General features: G+C 33.7%; 1 protein-coding gene across 2 annotated transcripts in view; it reads right to left on the bottom strand.

The window, feature by feature from the left end:
• PLOD2 (procollagen-lysine,2-oxoglutarate 5-dioxygenase 2) overlaps positions 1-16,044 on the bottom strand; it is a 93,605-nt gene that overhangs the window by 19,490 nt on the left and 58,071 nt on the right. For both annotated transcript variants that reach the window (XM_041734198.1, XM_041734197.1), the window contains exons 5-9: positions 13,391-13,503; positions 11,145-11,208; positions 9,868-9,965; positions 4,705-4,806; positions 1,397-1,522 (exon numbers count right to left, since the gene is read on the bottom strand). In XM_041734198.1, coding sequence (XP_041590132.1) covers positions 1,397-1,522; positions 4,705-4,806; positions 9,868-9,965; positions 11,145-11,208; positions 13,391-13,503 — 503 coding nt within the window. The remainder of the gene's footprint in view (positions 1-1,396; positions 1,523-4,704; positions 4,807-9,867; positions 9,966-11,144; positions 11,209-13,390; positions 13,504-16,044) is intronic.

Below are 16,044 nucleotides of genomic sequence, written 5' to 3' on the forward strand. Positions count from 1 at the left end.
AAATTCTTCTAACATCTACTACTGTACAGGTCCTTGAAGAAAAATTTAAATCCTGGGTGCTACAAAGTGTTTCTGAACTGAAAGAAAAATGGCTTGTAGCCTGAGAATCTTAGATGTGTGCTTTAAAATATCCATTAAAATGTCTATCAAACCTAATAGCTATTAATCTAAGTTATAAATATAGTCACATTTTAGAAAATATTATAATACTCTATGAACCCAGAGAGAAAAACTAATGGTCATACATAAAATTGTATTTTTACAAAAAGAAGATAAACTTTAACAAAATCCTATTGACAAGGAAAGAATCATAAAATCATGAACATATAAATCATAGTAGTGTGATTCAACTGTTCTAAATTTAGGTAAGATTATGTATCTACAACATTAGACCATTTCAGAGCTTTTTTTGTATTAAGATTAAGTCTCACTAAGTATTTCTGAAAGCTTTTTAGCTGGTTAAAACTAAAACTAGTTACAGCATAAAAGCTACATAGAGTTAATTTTATATAAAAAAAGAAAAGACAAAATTCCTCTCATCAAGGTCATATGAAAAGAGGAAGACATAAATAAAAGATACAATATATAAAAAAACACTTAAATGTAAATAAATACATTACAATACACTTTACATAGCAAATTCTCAATGATTCACCCTTTTCAACTTATTTTTAGTTGGTTTTCTGCAAACTTAAAGTACTTTTGAGAAAAGGCAAATGATAACCTGACATGTACAAATGTTAAACAAAAAGCATTAGGACAAAAGAAAAAAATGCATACTTCATAGCTCTTGTGTTTTCCTACACTATGTTAAGTGTTAATTATTTTAACAGGAAAGAGACAGTAAATGGGAAAATATTGGGGAAAATGTCCTTAAGTCTAGATCATATGTGGGAGGTTTTAGGGAGGTTCTGAATTTTTTTGGAGGAAATGACAGTATCAAAATCCTTTGGGGAAGAGCATGCCATTGTGTGTTTAATCAAAACAAGACTATATCTGGAAGCTATTTTAAGTTCTGATGTTACAATATTAGCTGAAGCTGCAAACAATTTAATGACTAGTTCCATAAAAGAAAGTCCGAGAATTAACCCCAAAACAAAGGAATATGAGGACTTTTGACATTTCTTCACTTATATATTGAGATATGAAAATAGCTGATATTCCACCATTTTTGATCTACGAAATTGAGTTTCATGTGGCTCATTCCAATATTGTGATACTAGTTTCCAGACTATTAATCCTTAGGTCCTAAAAAAACATAGCAGTTAATGACTCCAAAAATTCCCCACTGTATTTAGCCCAATGGATTATTTTAGACATAGATAAGTAATAACAAATAGCTCCAAAGAAGATCAAAATAATTTTTACATAAAATATTCATTTCTCAAATACTTACTTTGTTATGAATAAAGAGTTTAAGTGCTTCTTTTGGGTAATCCAGTGTCAACAATATGTCCAGAAATCGAGGTAGGAAAGGGGTTGGTTGTTCAATAAAAACTCCTATTGTTACATTTGGATGGACCTTTGTTTTACGGCAAACATAAAAGCAAATTATTATTAGTGTGGATTTACTCTAAATTCTATTTAAGTCTTGCTGCACCTGGCTGGCTCAGTCGGTTAAGCATTTGCTTTCAACTCAGGTCATGATCCCAGGATACTGGGATGGAGCCCCACCTCCGGCTCCCTGCTCATTGGGGAGCCTGCTTCTCCCTCTCCTTCTGCCCAACCCCCACCTCATGCTTGGGTCTCCCTCTCTCTCTCGCTCTGCACTTTCTCTCTCTCAAATAAATAAATAAAATATTTAAAATAAAGAAATAAATTCTATTTAAGTCTTAATCAATACAACATAAACGTATTAGGAAAATCAGTTCAACATAATCTGCTAAATTTCAATTGCCCCATGGCAATTCTCTAACACTTAAAATACATTCCTACAGCCTCCATCAAAGTGATTTACCCAATCACATCCCGGCATTATGACTTAGGTTTGAAGAGAAAAATCTCACTATCTACTTCTTACATGAATATAATACAGGAAATTGCCTACTCTACCATTCAATACTTCCTTTATGATAGTCTCTAAAGAAATTTCCTCTATATCTGAATCTATTTGACATTTTCATCTACGAAGTCAGAATGTTAATTATGTTTCCCTTTTTGTTTCCAAGGCTTCTAAATTCAGCATTTAATTTGTAGCTCTGATAAAGCAACCATGGAGGTCTTGAGCCTTTATTCCTATTCTTGAATATTTCCTTTACTCTCATCTTATGGATAGTACTTTATTTTGTTTCATTATTACATATAAGAAAATTATTTTCTTTCACTAATATAGTTTATCTTGTTCAATCTATTTTTATAGATTTTTAAAAATCCTTTTTGGGTATGTTTTAGAGATAGTTTATCATTCATTCATTGCATGAGAACTTTTCAAAGTTCACTTTACTTGTCAGTCCTTGTGGATAAGCAACATTTAGGACAAGGAGTTCCTGGCTTGAAAAATTTAGAAATGGTTGGAGAAGATAGAAACATAAGTAAATATCATGTAATAGTGTTATTACCAAAACTATATGAAAGATTTCTTTATAATGCCTTTGTTAAACATGTCTTAAAGCCTGAATTGAAAGATTGAGGATCTTTAGAAGTATCATATAAGTTAAGTGCTAAATTAGGTACCTCCTCTCCCACCTTTTCACACATGATGCCTCATATATTTGTTATCTGGATCATAACTTAATATTTGTTTGCATTGAACTACACCATATACACCATTGTATTTCTTTATGAATTCATTTACTCACCCAAATATTTATTACTGAATAAAAAAATAGTAACTGAAGACAAAATATCAACCCTCTAAGAGTTCTCGATTTAATAGGAGAATTAAGTAAAAATTTGATCAAAACTCTCCCTTATTAAATGAGATAATACATTCCATTTACATTTCATAATAACCTTAGAAGTTACTTATTATTACAGATCTACACATGAGGAAAATGAGAGTTAGAGAAATTAAGCAACTCAGAACACATAATTAGTAAGTAAAGAGCTGGGTTTCAACGTGCTACATTTTCATTAGCCATCTAAGTTCGTTTTATATACTAAAAATAATGCAACAGTTAACACTGATTGAAGGCTTAGCACTGCATATATTTATATACTTTATACATATAAAATAATACATATACTTACATATATGTATAAAGTTTCATTTAACGCTCCCTTTCTTTATAGAGAAAGAAACTTGCCTATGGCCCACATCTAAGAATATGGTAGGCCTGAGATCTTAACTACCCACATCATTTTAATTTTTATGTCCCTATTGCATAATAACTAAAAAATTTTTAAGTAAATACTTTTCTATCTTTGTACCAGAAAGTTTATGTAAAAGAAGACTGAACAGATAAAAGCATTAACCCTCCCTCCAAAGGACAATACTACTTTCTGCAAAAAAGATCAGGATTAATTTTTAAACATCATGGTGCTACTTCATTCAAAAATATTCTAGCAGTCTTTCCAGATAGGAAATATTCAGTTAGTTATTTGAGAGACCAGCCAAAAAAATCTTATTTTCAAGAAAAGTAGAGCTTTATTCAGAATTTCCTAAATGTGAACAAGTTACTATTTGTCCTCCTTTCAGACAGTGGTAAGCATGGAAACTATTTAATTCAGGAGCTTTGGTTCTTTACAGTGAAAGCATTTTATATTTGCATGGATCCAGGAGTTACCAAGACTATATACTTGGAATTTTATTTTTGCTTAGATTGGTTCTACCTATCTGGCATGCTGTAGATACTCAATAAACCTATGATGAATGAAGAAAAGAATCAGCCTTAATGACAAAATCATTCTTAGAATCAATTGTTCACACACATAATAACAGTCTTCCAATTTATGAGAGCAATTTTTTAGAAGAAAAATGTTACTATAAGATATCCATTAGAATTGCTCTGGTTGATGACAAAAGAAGGATGCATCAAAATGTTCTACAGATATGTATTATCTCTAATTGCTCCTTTACCCTCAGAGTATAAAAGATAAAGTACAGTTATAATTCTCTGTGAAACATACATATAAGAAGCACCATACCTGGGAAATAATATGTATATGATATCCAAGGAAAATTGCAATGCTCAGGGTCTAGAGCCAGAATGCTTAAATTCAAATCCCATCTCCAACACCTAAAAAATCTGTGTGCTCCTAGTACACAACTTAAGCAAGTTAATTTGTGTGTACCTCAGTTTTTCATTTGTAAAACTGAATCAATAGTACTATCTACCTAAGAGGTTTTGTGAAGTTTAGTTGAGTTATTTTATGTAAAATACTTAGAACAGTCTTTAGCTATATAATCGTATATTATTTTTTTGTCATCAAATTTGAAAATCAAGCACAGATAATACTAGTTAATACAAATGCTAAAGCGTTTTTTTCTCAATGCTTTAACTAAGTTAGACTAAAGCATCCATCATGACAAGCTATTAAATATTAACAACTAAGTCCCTTTTATTGAGATCAATTACTAGCCAGTTTTACTTTCACAAACAGTTGAGAAATAATACACAAATCTAGCAATTTTCGGAGTCATGTTTCAGCTTTATAAATCCATTACCTACCATATTACCAAAACTATAAAATAATGTGCTTTTTCTGAAAAATCACTGCATTTCATGACACTGTGCTTTTTCACACATAGTCAATTTCACTCACATCTACTGTAGATAAGTCAATTGTATCCAAATCACAAAGAGTGCAGCCATTATCCTGTGTCCATGCATTAGGTACATAGTTTCCAAAATAATTCAGGAGAATCTAGTAAATGAAGAAAAACTGTATTAAGAAAAGTAAACCTCTCCCATTAATGTGCTTTCATCCTAAAAACATCTAGCTTCAAAGCAGGTTTTCTGCATTAGGTATATTCTTTAATAATTCCAATATTTAGCACCTAGAAATAAACACTGAACTAAGTTCTCTCCAGACAATGAATCATAAAATCAGGGCAAACTTCTTCTACAAATGCCAAAAAACGCATTAAAAATCACAAAGGTCATTTTATTCCATTATGTAAGAAATACCAGAGGAGACAATTAAAGAAATAGGACAATGACACACACAGTTTTAATTGAGCTAATGAGACTCAGTAAAAACAACACTAATAAGAGCAGTCTTGTGAATAGTAATTTAGTAATAAGATGAATATGTGCAAAGTTGTAGTGCAGACACCCAGTAAATGGGGCAGCACCAGCGTAACCTCCTGTCAACCATCACCAACACAAAACAGGTATTATATATACTTTATCACCAAAAAGCACTAAACTCTTCCAGGAAACTATGCTACCTACTATGAACTAGGCTTCTGGGCAGTGGTTCGAGGCACTGACTTCAGGAAAAGAAAGCCTACAGATTAAAAGAGATCTAGAACAAGGTCTTAATTACTGCCATCCCATAAATCCTGTTGACAATAAACTGAAGAACAATACTGCTTTCCCCATGTATCTCTTTCAAATCACTCAGAGCATTTCCTTTGTAAGGTATCTCCCCCTCTCCTCAGACATCTATGGGCACTCATTTCATCTGTAAAATCCGAGTCCCTTGTGTATATTTCGGGTGGAGAAGAAAGTGTGGGAAGGTAGAGGTAGACAGAGTAGAGACAAACACTAAAATATGTTCTGAGCCCTCAAACAAATCCTGAGTATTCCTGGAGTGTAAATATTTTAGAGAAAATTCTGTTGATTTACTTTTTTTTTTTTTTTTTTTATGATAGTCACAGAGAGAGAGAGAGAGAGGCAGAGACACAGGCAGAGGGAGAAGCAGGCTCCACGCTGGGAGCCTGACGCGGGACTCGATCCCGGGTCTCCAGGATTGCGCCCTGGGCCAAAGGCAGGCGCCAAACCACTGAGCAACCCAGGGATCCCCTTAAAACACTTTTTTAAAAGCTAGTGGAAAAAGAATTGTTTAAAATATCCTGGGAAAGAGCATTTTCTTGAAGAAAAAAAATCCCCCCAAATAGTTGACCATATCTAAAATTCTCATCAATGTGTAAAGACTGGCACTTTCCTCATCTCAGAAATCTCATAAAAATTAAATATTTATTTCATGAATTACTGATCAGTCTATTAGAACCCTTGTGGAAATGAAAATGATCAATATATTTTAAAAGGTTAGAGCATAAAAGGTATTAGTTTTAGTTTTCAGAATTAAAACTTCATTTTGTAACCTTTTCACCTTCTACTTTTTACCTCAGTTTCATTTTCATAGATAATTAAGATATTTTTAAAACATTACTTTTGACTGGAAACCTTTCTCTTTTGGATCTCTCACCACACAGGCAGAAGTTATCCATCACCCCCACCTTCCATTTACATCTGTTTTCTTCATTAAAATCTGCAGACATTTATGCTGGCAGCTTTGGAAAGTGCAGAAAGCTGTTTATGTAGTTAGGCTGTTCCAGGCAGTCCCCAGCTACTAGGTGGTAGTACTTTCCTCACCCTTCTTTCACAATATTAAAATGTTTCCAGGGATGATGTCATTTCATTGGCAGAGAAACTTTTCCAACCAATCTTTCTTTCTTTCCTACTTTCTTTCTTTCTTTCTTCCTTTCTCTCAAATCATCCAATTATTCAAAGTCATTTCTGTTTGTATGTACAAAACTAACATCCCTATTTTTATTGCAAATCAAATTAGTTTCAGGAATGCTTTTCTTGTTCAAATTAGGTAATTTGATCTTCTTCTGTTCAATTTTAGCTTCTATAAAAAAACTACCAGTTTCATGATTACCTTAACATGATATTTTTAGATATTTAAAAGAAAAGGTAGATATTAAAGTAAGCATCTTATGCTGTGTTACTAACAATAAATGAGTTTCAAGAATAAAAAGTAAAGCTTCAGCCAGAAATCACAATTTCTCTCTAAAAATTTATTTATATCAGATTGTATGTATCTAACCAAGTATGAAAATAGTTATGTAGATTACAGAAACATATTTTAAATAAAATGTTACTTTAAAAACACAAAATTGTTTACACATCATTATGAAAATAAATGCAAAGTATAAATGTTCATAGATACAGACCGAAAGGACATAAAAACTGAAAGCAATCATGAACAAAATAATATCAAAGGTTAGTGGGATTATAAGTGATTTGAAAAATTATGTTCTAATTATTAGTAAAAATCATTTTTACTAATAGCATAAGATTCAGAGAAAGCAACTAACTTTAATAACTTTGATCTATAAACACATTAAAAACAATTTATCATTCATAGATTATGTATATATTTTAAATGAAAAAATGGCTTAAATATTATCAATTAGGTCAATGTTATGGTTCAAAGCCAAGGACATTATAACACCCTTTGCTAAATAAAGTAATAAGTAAAATTAATTTATAAAAATTCATACAAAATATCATTTTGCCTTTTGTGATGGTTAAAAAATTGTTTGTATCTAGAGAATAATCTGCTTTCTTTCCCCCATGAGCCTGAACACAGGAAAATGTGATACATTCATGTGCTTCTAATTTTAACATATTTTTAAATAAGATATTAGCATTAAGTAAATGTTTATATAATCTTTTCTCAAATTTTTATGTTATAACAAGTACAATTTTTATATTATGATTCCTATAACTTGTAGGCTAAGGCCCAGTAAGAGAGACCAAAAAAAAAAAAAAAAGTCAATTCCATCCCCGTCCAGCATGTGGCATTATGTACTATGATGGAGGAAGTTCCAAATATTATAAAAGCATGCAGGAAACCTGAGGAGTAAAGAAGATTAAGCTGACATCTAAAAGGTGAAAAAGATTTAGTAGGCGGTTACAGCAAGTGGGAATTAGGGGCAGAAGATTCCAGAGTGAGTGAAATGCAGGTACAGAAGACTTGCAGAAGGAGAAAACATGAAACTTGCAAAGTCCAAAGTAATTCAGTATGGCAGGAGTTGAGGGAGAGACAAGGGGAGAGAATGAGGGATTCTAAGAAATGTATGTGTGGATATTTGTAGTGTCAGGAGTGGTGGAGTCGATGGGACTGGTGACCACTAAACCAAAAGTGAAATTTTAAGAGCCTCAAAGGCAAGCTGAGAATTTGGATCTTCACCCCTAAGTCCACAAACACAGGTGAGTGATACAGGTGAGTGATAGGACTGGCCCTTCTGCTTCAGCAGAATACCCTAGTTTCAGGGTCCTGGAAGTTTTTTTGTTATGAAAATTATATTTGTTATGATGTGTATGTAACAACTTCTATGCACAGGAGTCAAAACAAAATAGCTCTTGGTTTGGGAATGGGAAAGCAACTAGAACCAAAACAAAACTCCATATCCAGTTAATCAACTGGATGAAAAAGGAGGCAGAACTGAAGGTCTTGAGCTCTGGGTCTCGTATGATACAAAAATCTATCAACTGGATATTCAGGCTGGAGGTCAAGGAAGGTACAGGAGCTAGAACAAGGACTTGAAAATCATCAACATTAAGAGAGGATTTGCTGATGTAGAAATGAAGCAAATTAACCAAGCATTTGTGTAGAAGAAAAAAGGAAGGTGTCTCAGAACACTTAACTAAAACTATAACTAAAAAGGATCAATGCTAACCACCCCATCTACACAGTGTGTTAGATTTTTTAAAAATGTATGCTTAAAAAATAAAGAGAAAAAGAGATTTAAGAGACTAGAAAATTGGTAGGCAAACCAGCAGAGAATTGCTCAAACAAAGGAAAGAGTATTTCAAGTGGGACCAAGTGGGATCAACATGGTCCAATGTTATCTTTGGGTAAAGTAATATGAGGTCACCAGACCTCAGCTGGAGCATTTCTTGGTGTGGTGGGAAGAACTGAGGTAGTTGTAAGTTGCCTCTACTTTAAAAGTATGGCTGTGAAGGGAGGAAAAAGACAGGCAGGCGAAAAGGCAAGGGGATTGAGGAGGATGTTTTAGTATGTGCTGGCTCAGTTTTGTTTTTAAGATGGGAAATACCTGAGAGTCTTTAAAATGCTGAAGAGTATGAAAGAATAGAGCTGGGAAACCTGATACGAAATAGAGAAAGAAGTACATCCAGCAAGATGGCTTTGTAGGAGGGCTGAAATGGGACAAAAAGTAGGGTGGAAAGATTAGAGGAGACGAGGAATCTACTTATTTCATTCTGATGGGGAAAAGCTGCCAATATGGGCTTTCCCTTGGATTTCTTCCCATCCATATAGCTTTTTTTTTTTTCCCATCCATATAGCTTTTATTGGAATTCCAGACTACTCAATCCTCTGAAACAGCAGATGACATCTCCCCTCCCTCTCTTCCCACAGTGCATATCTGTTCATCTCTTTTCTAGGTACTTATGAGTAAACTAAGCATCTCATTGTCTCAGAATACTGCTTTAAGCACAGTTTTCATGAAATAGATATTAAACTTATCTATGAATTTTGCAGTCAATAACATTTTCAGCAAGCTCAATTATATATATTTGAAAAGCATCCAAAATTGCATGAGTCACATTAAATCTTTGGCAACTATAACCCATCAACCTTTATATAAGTACAAGAAGAAGCTTCCAGCCCTTTAGTTATACCTCAATCTTCATAGAGTTGTTAATTGAAAAAATGGTGACCTACAGACCTGCACATTTCCTATTCAGATAGGATATCCTGCACAAGGGAAATATGGCTCCTTCTCACATTCACTGTTACTATTAAACATTAAAGTGAAGTGTGTTACAAACAGAATAAGCAGGTATCACTTTGCTCAGGGAACATCATCAGTTTGATGAATCTGAAGGAAACCACATAATCTATAATGTAAAAGATGAAGCCAGTAGATTGCTAGCACCAAAACAGAGCCTCTTTAAGAGTCTGCCTCTTAAAAATAAAGAAACAGGGGAAATCACTGTGACTCACCTTGGTGGGTCCATTTCCATTAACTGCCACTGGTAATGTTTCATAAAAAACATTCTTAGCTCTAGCCTTGCCATTTTCAAATTTCAAAACAACTTCATCTGGGTTAAAAAGAAAAAAAAACAGATTTTAGTCATTTAAAACATGTGTATTCATATACCCATATACATGTATACTTATATCTTTTGGTTATAAAATTTCTCACAAATACCATTCCACATGCCACAGCGCTTTTAAAATTTTTGCCTACACTACATCAGCAGAGCACCACAATCACTCCAACACGGCACTATTAAGCTGAGGTGCTAAGCCACTGGAGTGTCTAGTACAAGGAAAGCATCTTTGCAATCCTGTCTCCAGGGACTCTGTGTGATCCAGGTGGAACGCATAAATTACTGTCTGAATGTATTCAACTGTGAACAGGAATCCTAGCCTGCCTTTCAAATATAAGTATGGTGAACAAAACACTGCCAGACACAAACAAGGTCTCCACAATTGTCCATCATTGATAGCATTGCCAGTTCTTGAAAATCAGGCCTATTGCAATTCCCAGGAAGATACAAGTTAGGTGGGAGCAGAAACAGTTGTTTTTTTTGTTGTTGTTGTTTTCCAGTTCCTTTCCTCACATTTCCTAAGCGCTCTGAACTAAATGCTTTCCATTCTAAAAAGCTTCTAGGGCATGAACTGCCTTGAAGAGTTATACTGAACTGCAATGTATTTCTAATGTTTAAAGCATTAATGCATTAATGAATTAATATATTTTTATTTTTAATATATTAATTACTGTATTAGGATATTTTTTGCCAAGATATTTGTCTATCTAGGAAAATACACACAGGCATACATGCATATGCACACAAAAACACAGACACATAGACACACACACACATTCCATAGTCCATTACCAGTTACCTTCAACTATGTACAGTACTCTAATATACTGAACATACTACTGAAACATATACTGAAAAATTTGTAATAATAAGGTATAATTAATTTAAAAATATATCTACAGTCTCCAGATAGATGATGAGACATTAAATTCTAAATTACCTAAAGCTAGAAGCTTATCTTTTTTTGCACTAGTCTTAGGACATGATTTTAAGTAAATGTATTTCACCTATATCAAGCTAAGCTCAAGTCCATTATTTCTTAAAAGTTGTAGTATCTGTAACAGTAAACCTTAATCATACTCCCAAAATGGATATAACAAAGGACAGACAGTTGAAAACACAGGTGTTCATTTGTATACATAAGCAATTCAGTATTAGGAAGCATACCTACAGCTCCATTTAAAGTCTGGAAAATTTTGCATTTGTGATCCAATGTGATGTTAATAGCTTCCTAAAAAGTGACAATACAGATACCATTGAAAATGACAACAAAAATATAAACAATACTATCATATTAATATAATTTATTCTCTTGCAGAATCTAAAGATATGATTTTTTTTAAGTTCTTACTTATTTATTCATGAGAGACACAGAGAGAGAGAGGCAGAGACACAGGCAGAGGGAGAAGCAGGCTCCTTGCGGGGAGCCCGATGTGGGACTCGATCCCAGGACCCTGGGATCACCACCAAAGCCAAAGGCAGTTGCTCAACCTCTAAGCCACCCAGGTGACCCCTAAAGATACTGTTTGTAAATTATTCCAGCAATACTCTTCAGAAAGAAAGACTGTAATTTTATAGTTGAATTAAAGGATAAAGGGAACGGCAAAGGATTCATGCTATTCTCCAAACAGTTCCACTTCTCTACCTTATGACTAATTCTGACCAGTGAATTTTTAGCAGAAGTTAAATGAATCACTTCTAACCTGGAGCATGGAGCTTCCGGTTTGAAACCCTAAGTATGCCCTTTGGCACATGAACTGGTAAGACTAAGACAGCTGCTCCAACAGCTTGAATCCCCAAATGACAACATAAGCAGAAACCCTCTGCTGACCTAGAATGGACACATAGCAGGACAAACAGACCTCTGTTGTGTTAAGCTCTTAAGGCTGGGGTTATTATTGCAGCATAATCCCCTATCTGACTGCTACAATAGGTATATAATTAATCAACATAATCATACGGATTAATCTGCTTTACAAACTTTATGATTCTCAATGGACCAGTTTTTCAGCTACATTTCTGTAGTAATATTATTCCTAAAATTGACTTTGTATATTGTTAGAGATTGAATGTTTGCATCGCCTCAAAATTCATATAAAGTCCTAACTCATATGTGACGATATTTGGAGACAGGGCCTTTGGGAGGTAATTAGGGTTAAACTGAGGCCATCAGAGCAGTATTCTCATGACAGAATTAGTGCCTATAGAAGAAGAGACACCAAAGAGCTTGAACACTCTGTGTGTGTGTGTGTGTGTGTGTGTGTGTGTGTGTCTTTGTGTCTCTGTGTGTCTCTCTCTTCAGCATGTGAGGACATGGCAAGAAGGTGGCTATGGTCTACAAACCAGAAAGAGTCTTCACCAGAAACCAACGATGCTGGAGCCCTGATCTAGGACTCACAGCCTCCAGAACTCTGGAAAATGCAGTTCTATTGTTTAAGTCACCCAGTCTATGATATTTTGTTATGACAAACTAAGTATACTAGGACACATGCTAACCAGATAAAATTTTATGCTTAGAGAGAATCTTAAACATGATTTATACAACTAAAAATACTACAAACTCAACAGTGAGATTTCAGAGAAAGCATCCTGAAGCAGAAAAAACTAAATAAGACTCAAAGTACTTTCACAGTTGAATTACACCGAGAAAGACAACCATCATGCTGCATGGACTAGTACTTATGCCAAGAGTAGGTTTCTCCTCCCAGATGAAAGAGCAAGTCCTCAGGCTTGCTGTGTCAGGCACATAAGAGCAAAAAAAATGGAGATGAAGAAAAATAAACATTTTAAGAATAAAGTTTCTTAAGTATTAAGTGTCTAATGAAAATACTTAGATGACTGAAATATTTATCTAAGAAATAGAAGCAGCTAGAGTTGCAAACTCACCATAAAATATACTTAAAAAAACATGTTTCCAATAACAGCACCCACAAATTATATAATTCAGTAAATTTTAGAACTATATCAGTTACACAGTGAATTTATGCAACATTAACTTACATTATGTAAATATATTAAAAATATTCTCAAATTAGAGAACTTTGGTTTTACTTTTTCTCCAAAGTTTCATTTAATTCAATCTCAGGAATATTCTTTCAAGGGCTGATAACAGTTATTGTTCCCTCCATTCCCCTCCTATTAATAGAACTCAGATTTTCAATAGGCGATTTTTGCTTAAAACAGAGGACATTTTCTTTGCATATTGTTCATAGCCACATAGGTATGTTTTGGTCCAAGAAAAGAGAATTTTTTTTTCTAGAAATGTTATTTAAAGAGAGTTGACACATCTGAGATGGCTCTTTATTTGCTATTCTATCTGATAACTGCCTAGAATATGGATGCATGGTGGAGCTACAGTAGCCATCTTAAACCTTAAAAAATAGACTACACTGAATATGGAAGCTGTTACATACCCTCTTCAGTGGATCAATGTAAATTTTGGTGTAAAATAGCTGGTCATCATCATTATCCTGGAGATTCCACTGTTGAACTATCTGGTTGATATTCGGAGCATAACCAATAAATCCTGCAATATAACAGAGAGAGATTAGAGAATCAAGTAGTTAAAAACCAAAACTTGTGTGTATTTATTCCATTGACCAGTTGCACAGAGTTGTAAAGCCATTAGGCCTAATCTTTAGGTTGGAATTTTACAGTTCACCATGAAAGAAATAAGTTATTGAACATCCTCTATTTTATATATAAACTATAATAGAGTGAGTTTTTACCACCAACTGCAAATCAAAGACTCTTTTTGAATAAACACATCCTCAAAATTAATGGACACAAGAGAAGGATTAATGTTTTCCAAGGCTCCTAAGGGAAAAAATTACTAGGAAAAGAACAGAATAAGACAAGAATTTTCTTCCTGACCTTCTAAAATGTTCTTTCTTGGATCCTTTAGAGAGGATTCACTGTTTCTGGAAAAAAAAAAAATCTCTACTACAGTGGTTTCAGTGTCAGTGCCAGTGATACTAGCAAAATCAAAGGAATGTTGGAAATGTCACTGACTGCAAACATCTCAAAGAAATTCTATATCTAGGACATTTTGGGAATTTTTCCTTTCCTTGAACTAGTCATTATTGTACCTGCTAAACCATTTTCTGGCTAGATTTTATGTGTCATACTCTGGAGAAAGGAAGTCTAAAATTGGATTGTTCTCCTTGGCCTTCAAGCATAAGCATTAAATTTGCCAGTAACAGTTGTCTATAAAAGACACAGACAACAGGATCATTTTTCCCCTGTTTGAATTTTCCTCTGCATTTCAGAAATGCAGCCAAACTGCTATGTTTCATTGACATGCAATACTTTTTAAAAGGAACCAATGTTACTCCTGTGAACTGAAAGAAAACTTATTTTTTTACTCTCAAATTTAAAATTTCCTCATAGGAATAAAAGAATGAAAAGAAAGAAGTCTGGCGATATTAGTATTACCTAGAGAAGACAAAATGAAAACATGCTTAAGCCAATCACTGGTTGCTCATTTTTGTTATTTTCATCAAACTAAAAGATCATAAAACACTGAAAAATAGGGCATTCTTAATTCTTATAACCAATCTACTGTGATGAAAATATGTCCAAGTAGTAGCATATGACATTTTCCAATAGCTTATATTACTGTTTTTCAAAAATTACATTTCCTTATCCTTTTTATAAATCTACTTCAATATTGAAAAGAAATTCCATTTTCACAGTATGTGAGATTTCATGATTTATATTTTTAATTAAAAACTGCCATATTATTCCAAAACTAATAAAGTTTATAATATTCTGAAATTTTCCTGATAAATACATTTTCTTTCCATAAGTTTATATAACCATAAACAAACTCTGTCCCTTAAATAACTCTCAATATACCTTTTATGAAATTATATAATCTTTTGTTGAATATATTTAGAATCACTTTAATTATTATGACTACAGATAGCATAAGAATCATGTTTCGACGTCCTTATATGATCTCTTTCCCACTTAAAAGCACCTTTCCCTTGATTATACTTGTTCACAAAGGCACTCACTTGCTGGTTTTCTGCTGTTTTCATAGTACTGTGCATCTGTCTGAAATTTAGATTCCTAAAGAGATATTTCACCATCTAGATGAATTTACATATGATAATTTACTACATATGTCATGTTTAGAAAAATTAGTAAATGTGAAATAAAACTTCTCCCAGAGGTCTATAGCTAAATGCCTTTTAAACTATCCAGGACTTCGGATAAGTTAAAAGCTAGCCACGTGTTACTGAGAGCCTGACAGTCTGGAGGTAGAAGTGGCACTAATCCATAACCAAGGGTTCAGACAGAGACAACAAGAGTGGGGAACAATCTAGGGAGAACCTTTGTCAGTGAGTAAACTGTAAATGTAAGAGGAAAAGACTGCTAGCTAAGGTGATGGGGTCGGAGTGACCAACCTGAGAAAATCTAGGTTCTGACTTGAATATGGAAGTAAAATCCAAAAGTGGTAGATAGATTGGGAGAAATATAAAATGGTCAAGAGATCCCCAAACAAAAAACTGTGGTTGTACCGAGATGGAGAGAAAAAGTAAGTTGAAACTACGCAATACAAACTGGAATTTAAGGTTTCACAAGTGCAGTATTTACAATGGGCTGACAAACTTCCAAGGTACATCTACAGGAATGGGTTGCTAAAATATTTTGCAAGTAAGGAGAGCTGGAATAGAGTCATCCCAGAGAAACTATATTACTTGCTAAAGATTTCCTTGCCAAAAGTGGCTTAAGCAGAGCCTAGAATCCAAAAATGCTGCTACTTCAAACAGTACTCACTTGAACTAGACTGAATAGTATCAGTTATGTACATGTAAGTCACCAAAAAAAAAAAAATCTGTTTTCCCAATGTGGCTTGTAACTTCCACCCAACTTGTTCAACATGTTCCCCATCCTATTTGGTTATGTCTTCTGGTCATATGTTTATATTAATCTCAGTCTAAGGAAAACATTTTGGAGTCGTAATAATGTCCAAAGTCAAGTTTTATTTTATTTTTTGAAAGGAGAGGGAAAATTTTGTTCCTTTAATCCATGGTGGAGTAGCTAATGCAGCACTTTATAC

This window comes from Vulpes lagopus, chromosome 19 (genome assembly GCF_018345385.1).
Source record: "Vulpes lagopus strain Blue_001 chromosome 19, ASM1834538v1, whole genome shotgun sequence".
NCBI lineage: Eukaryota > Metazoa > Chordata > Mammalia > Carnivora > Canidae > Vulpes > Vulpes lagopus.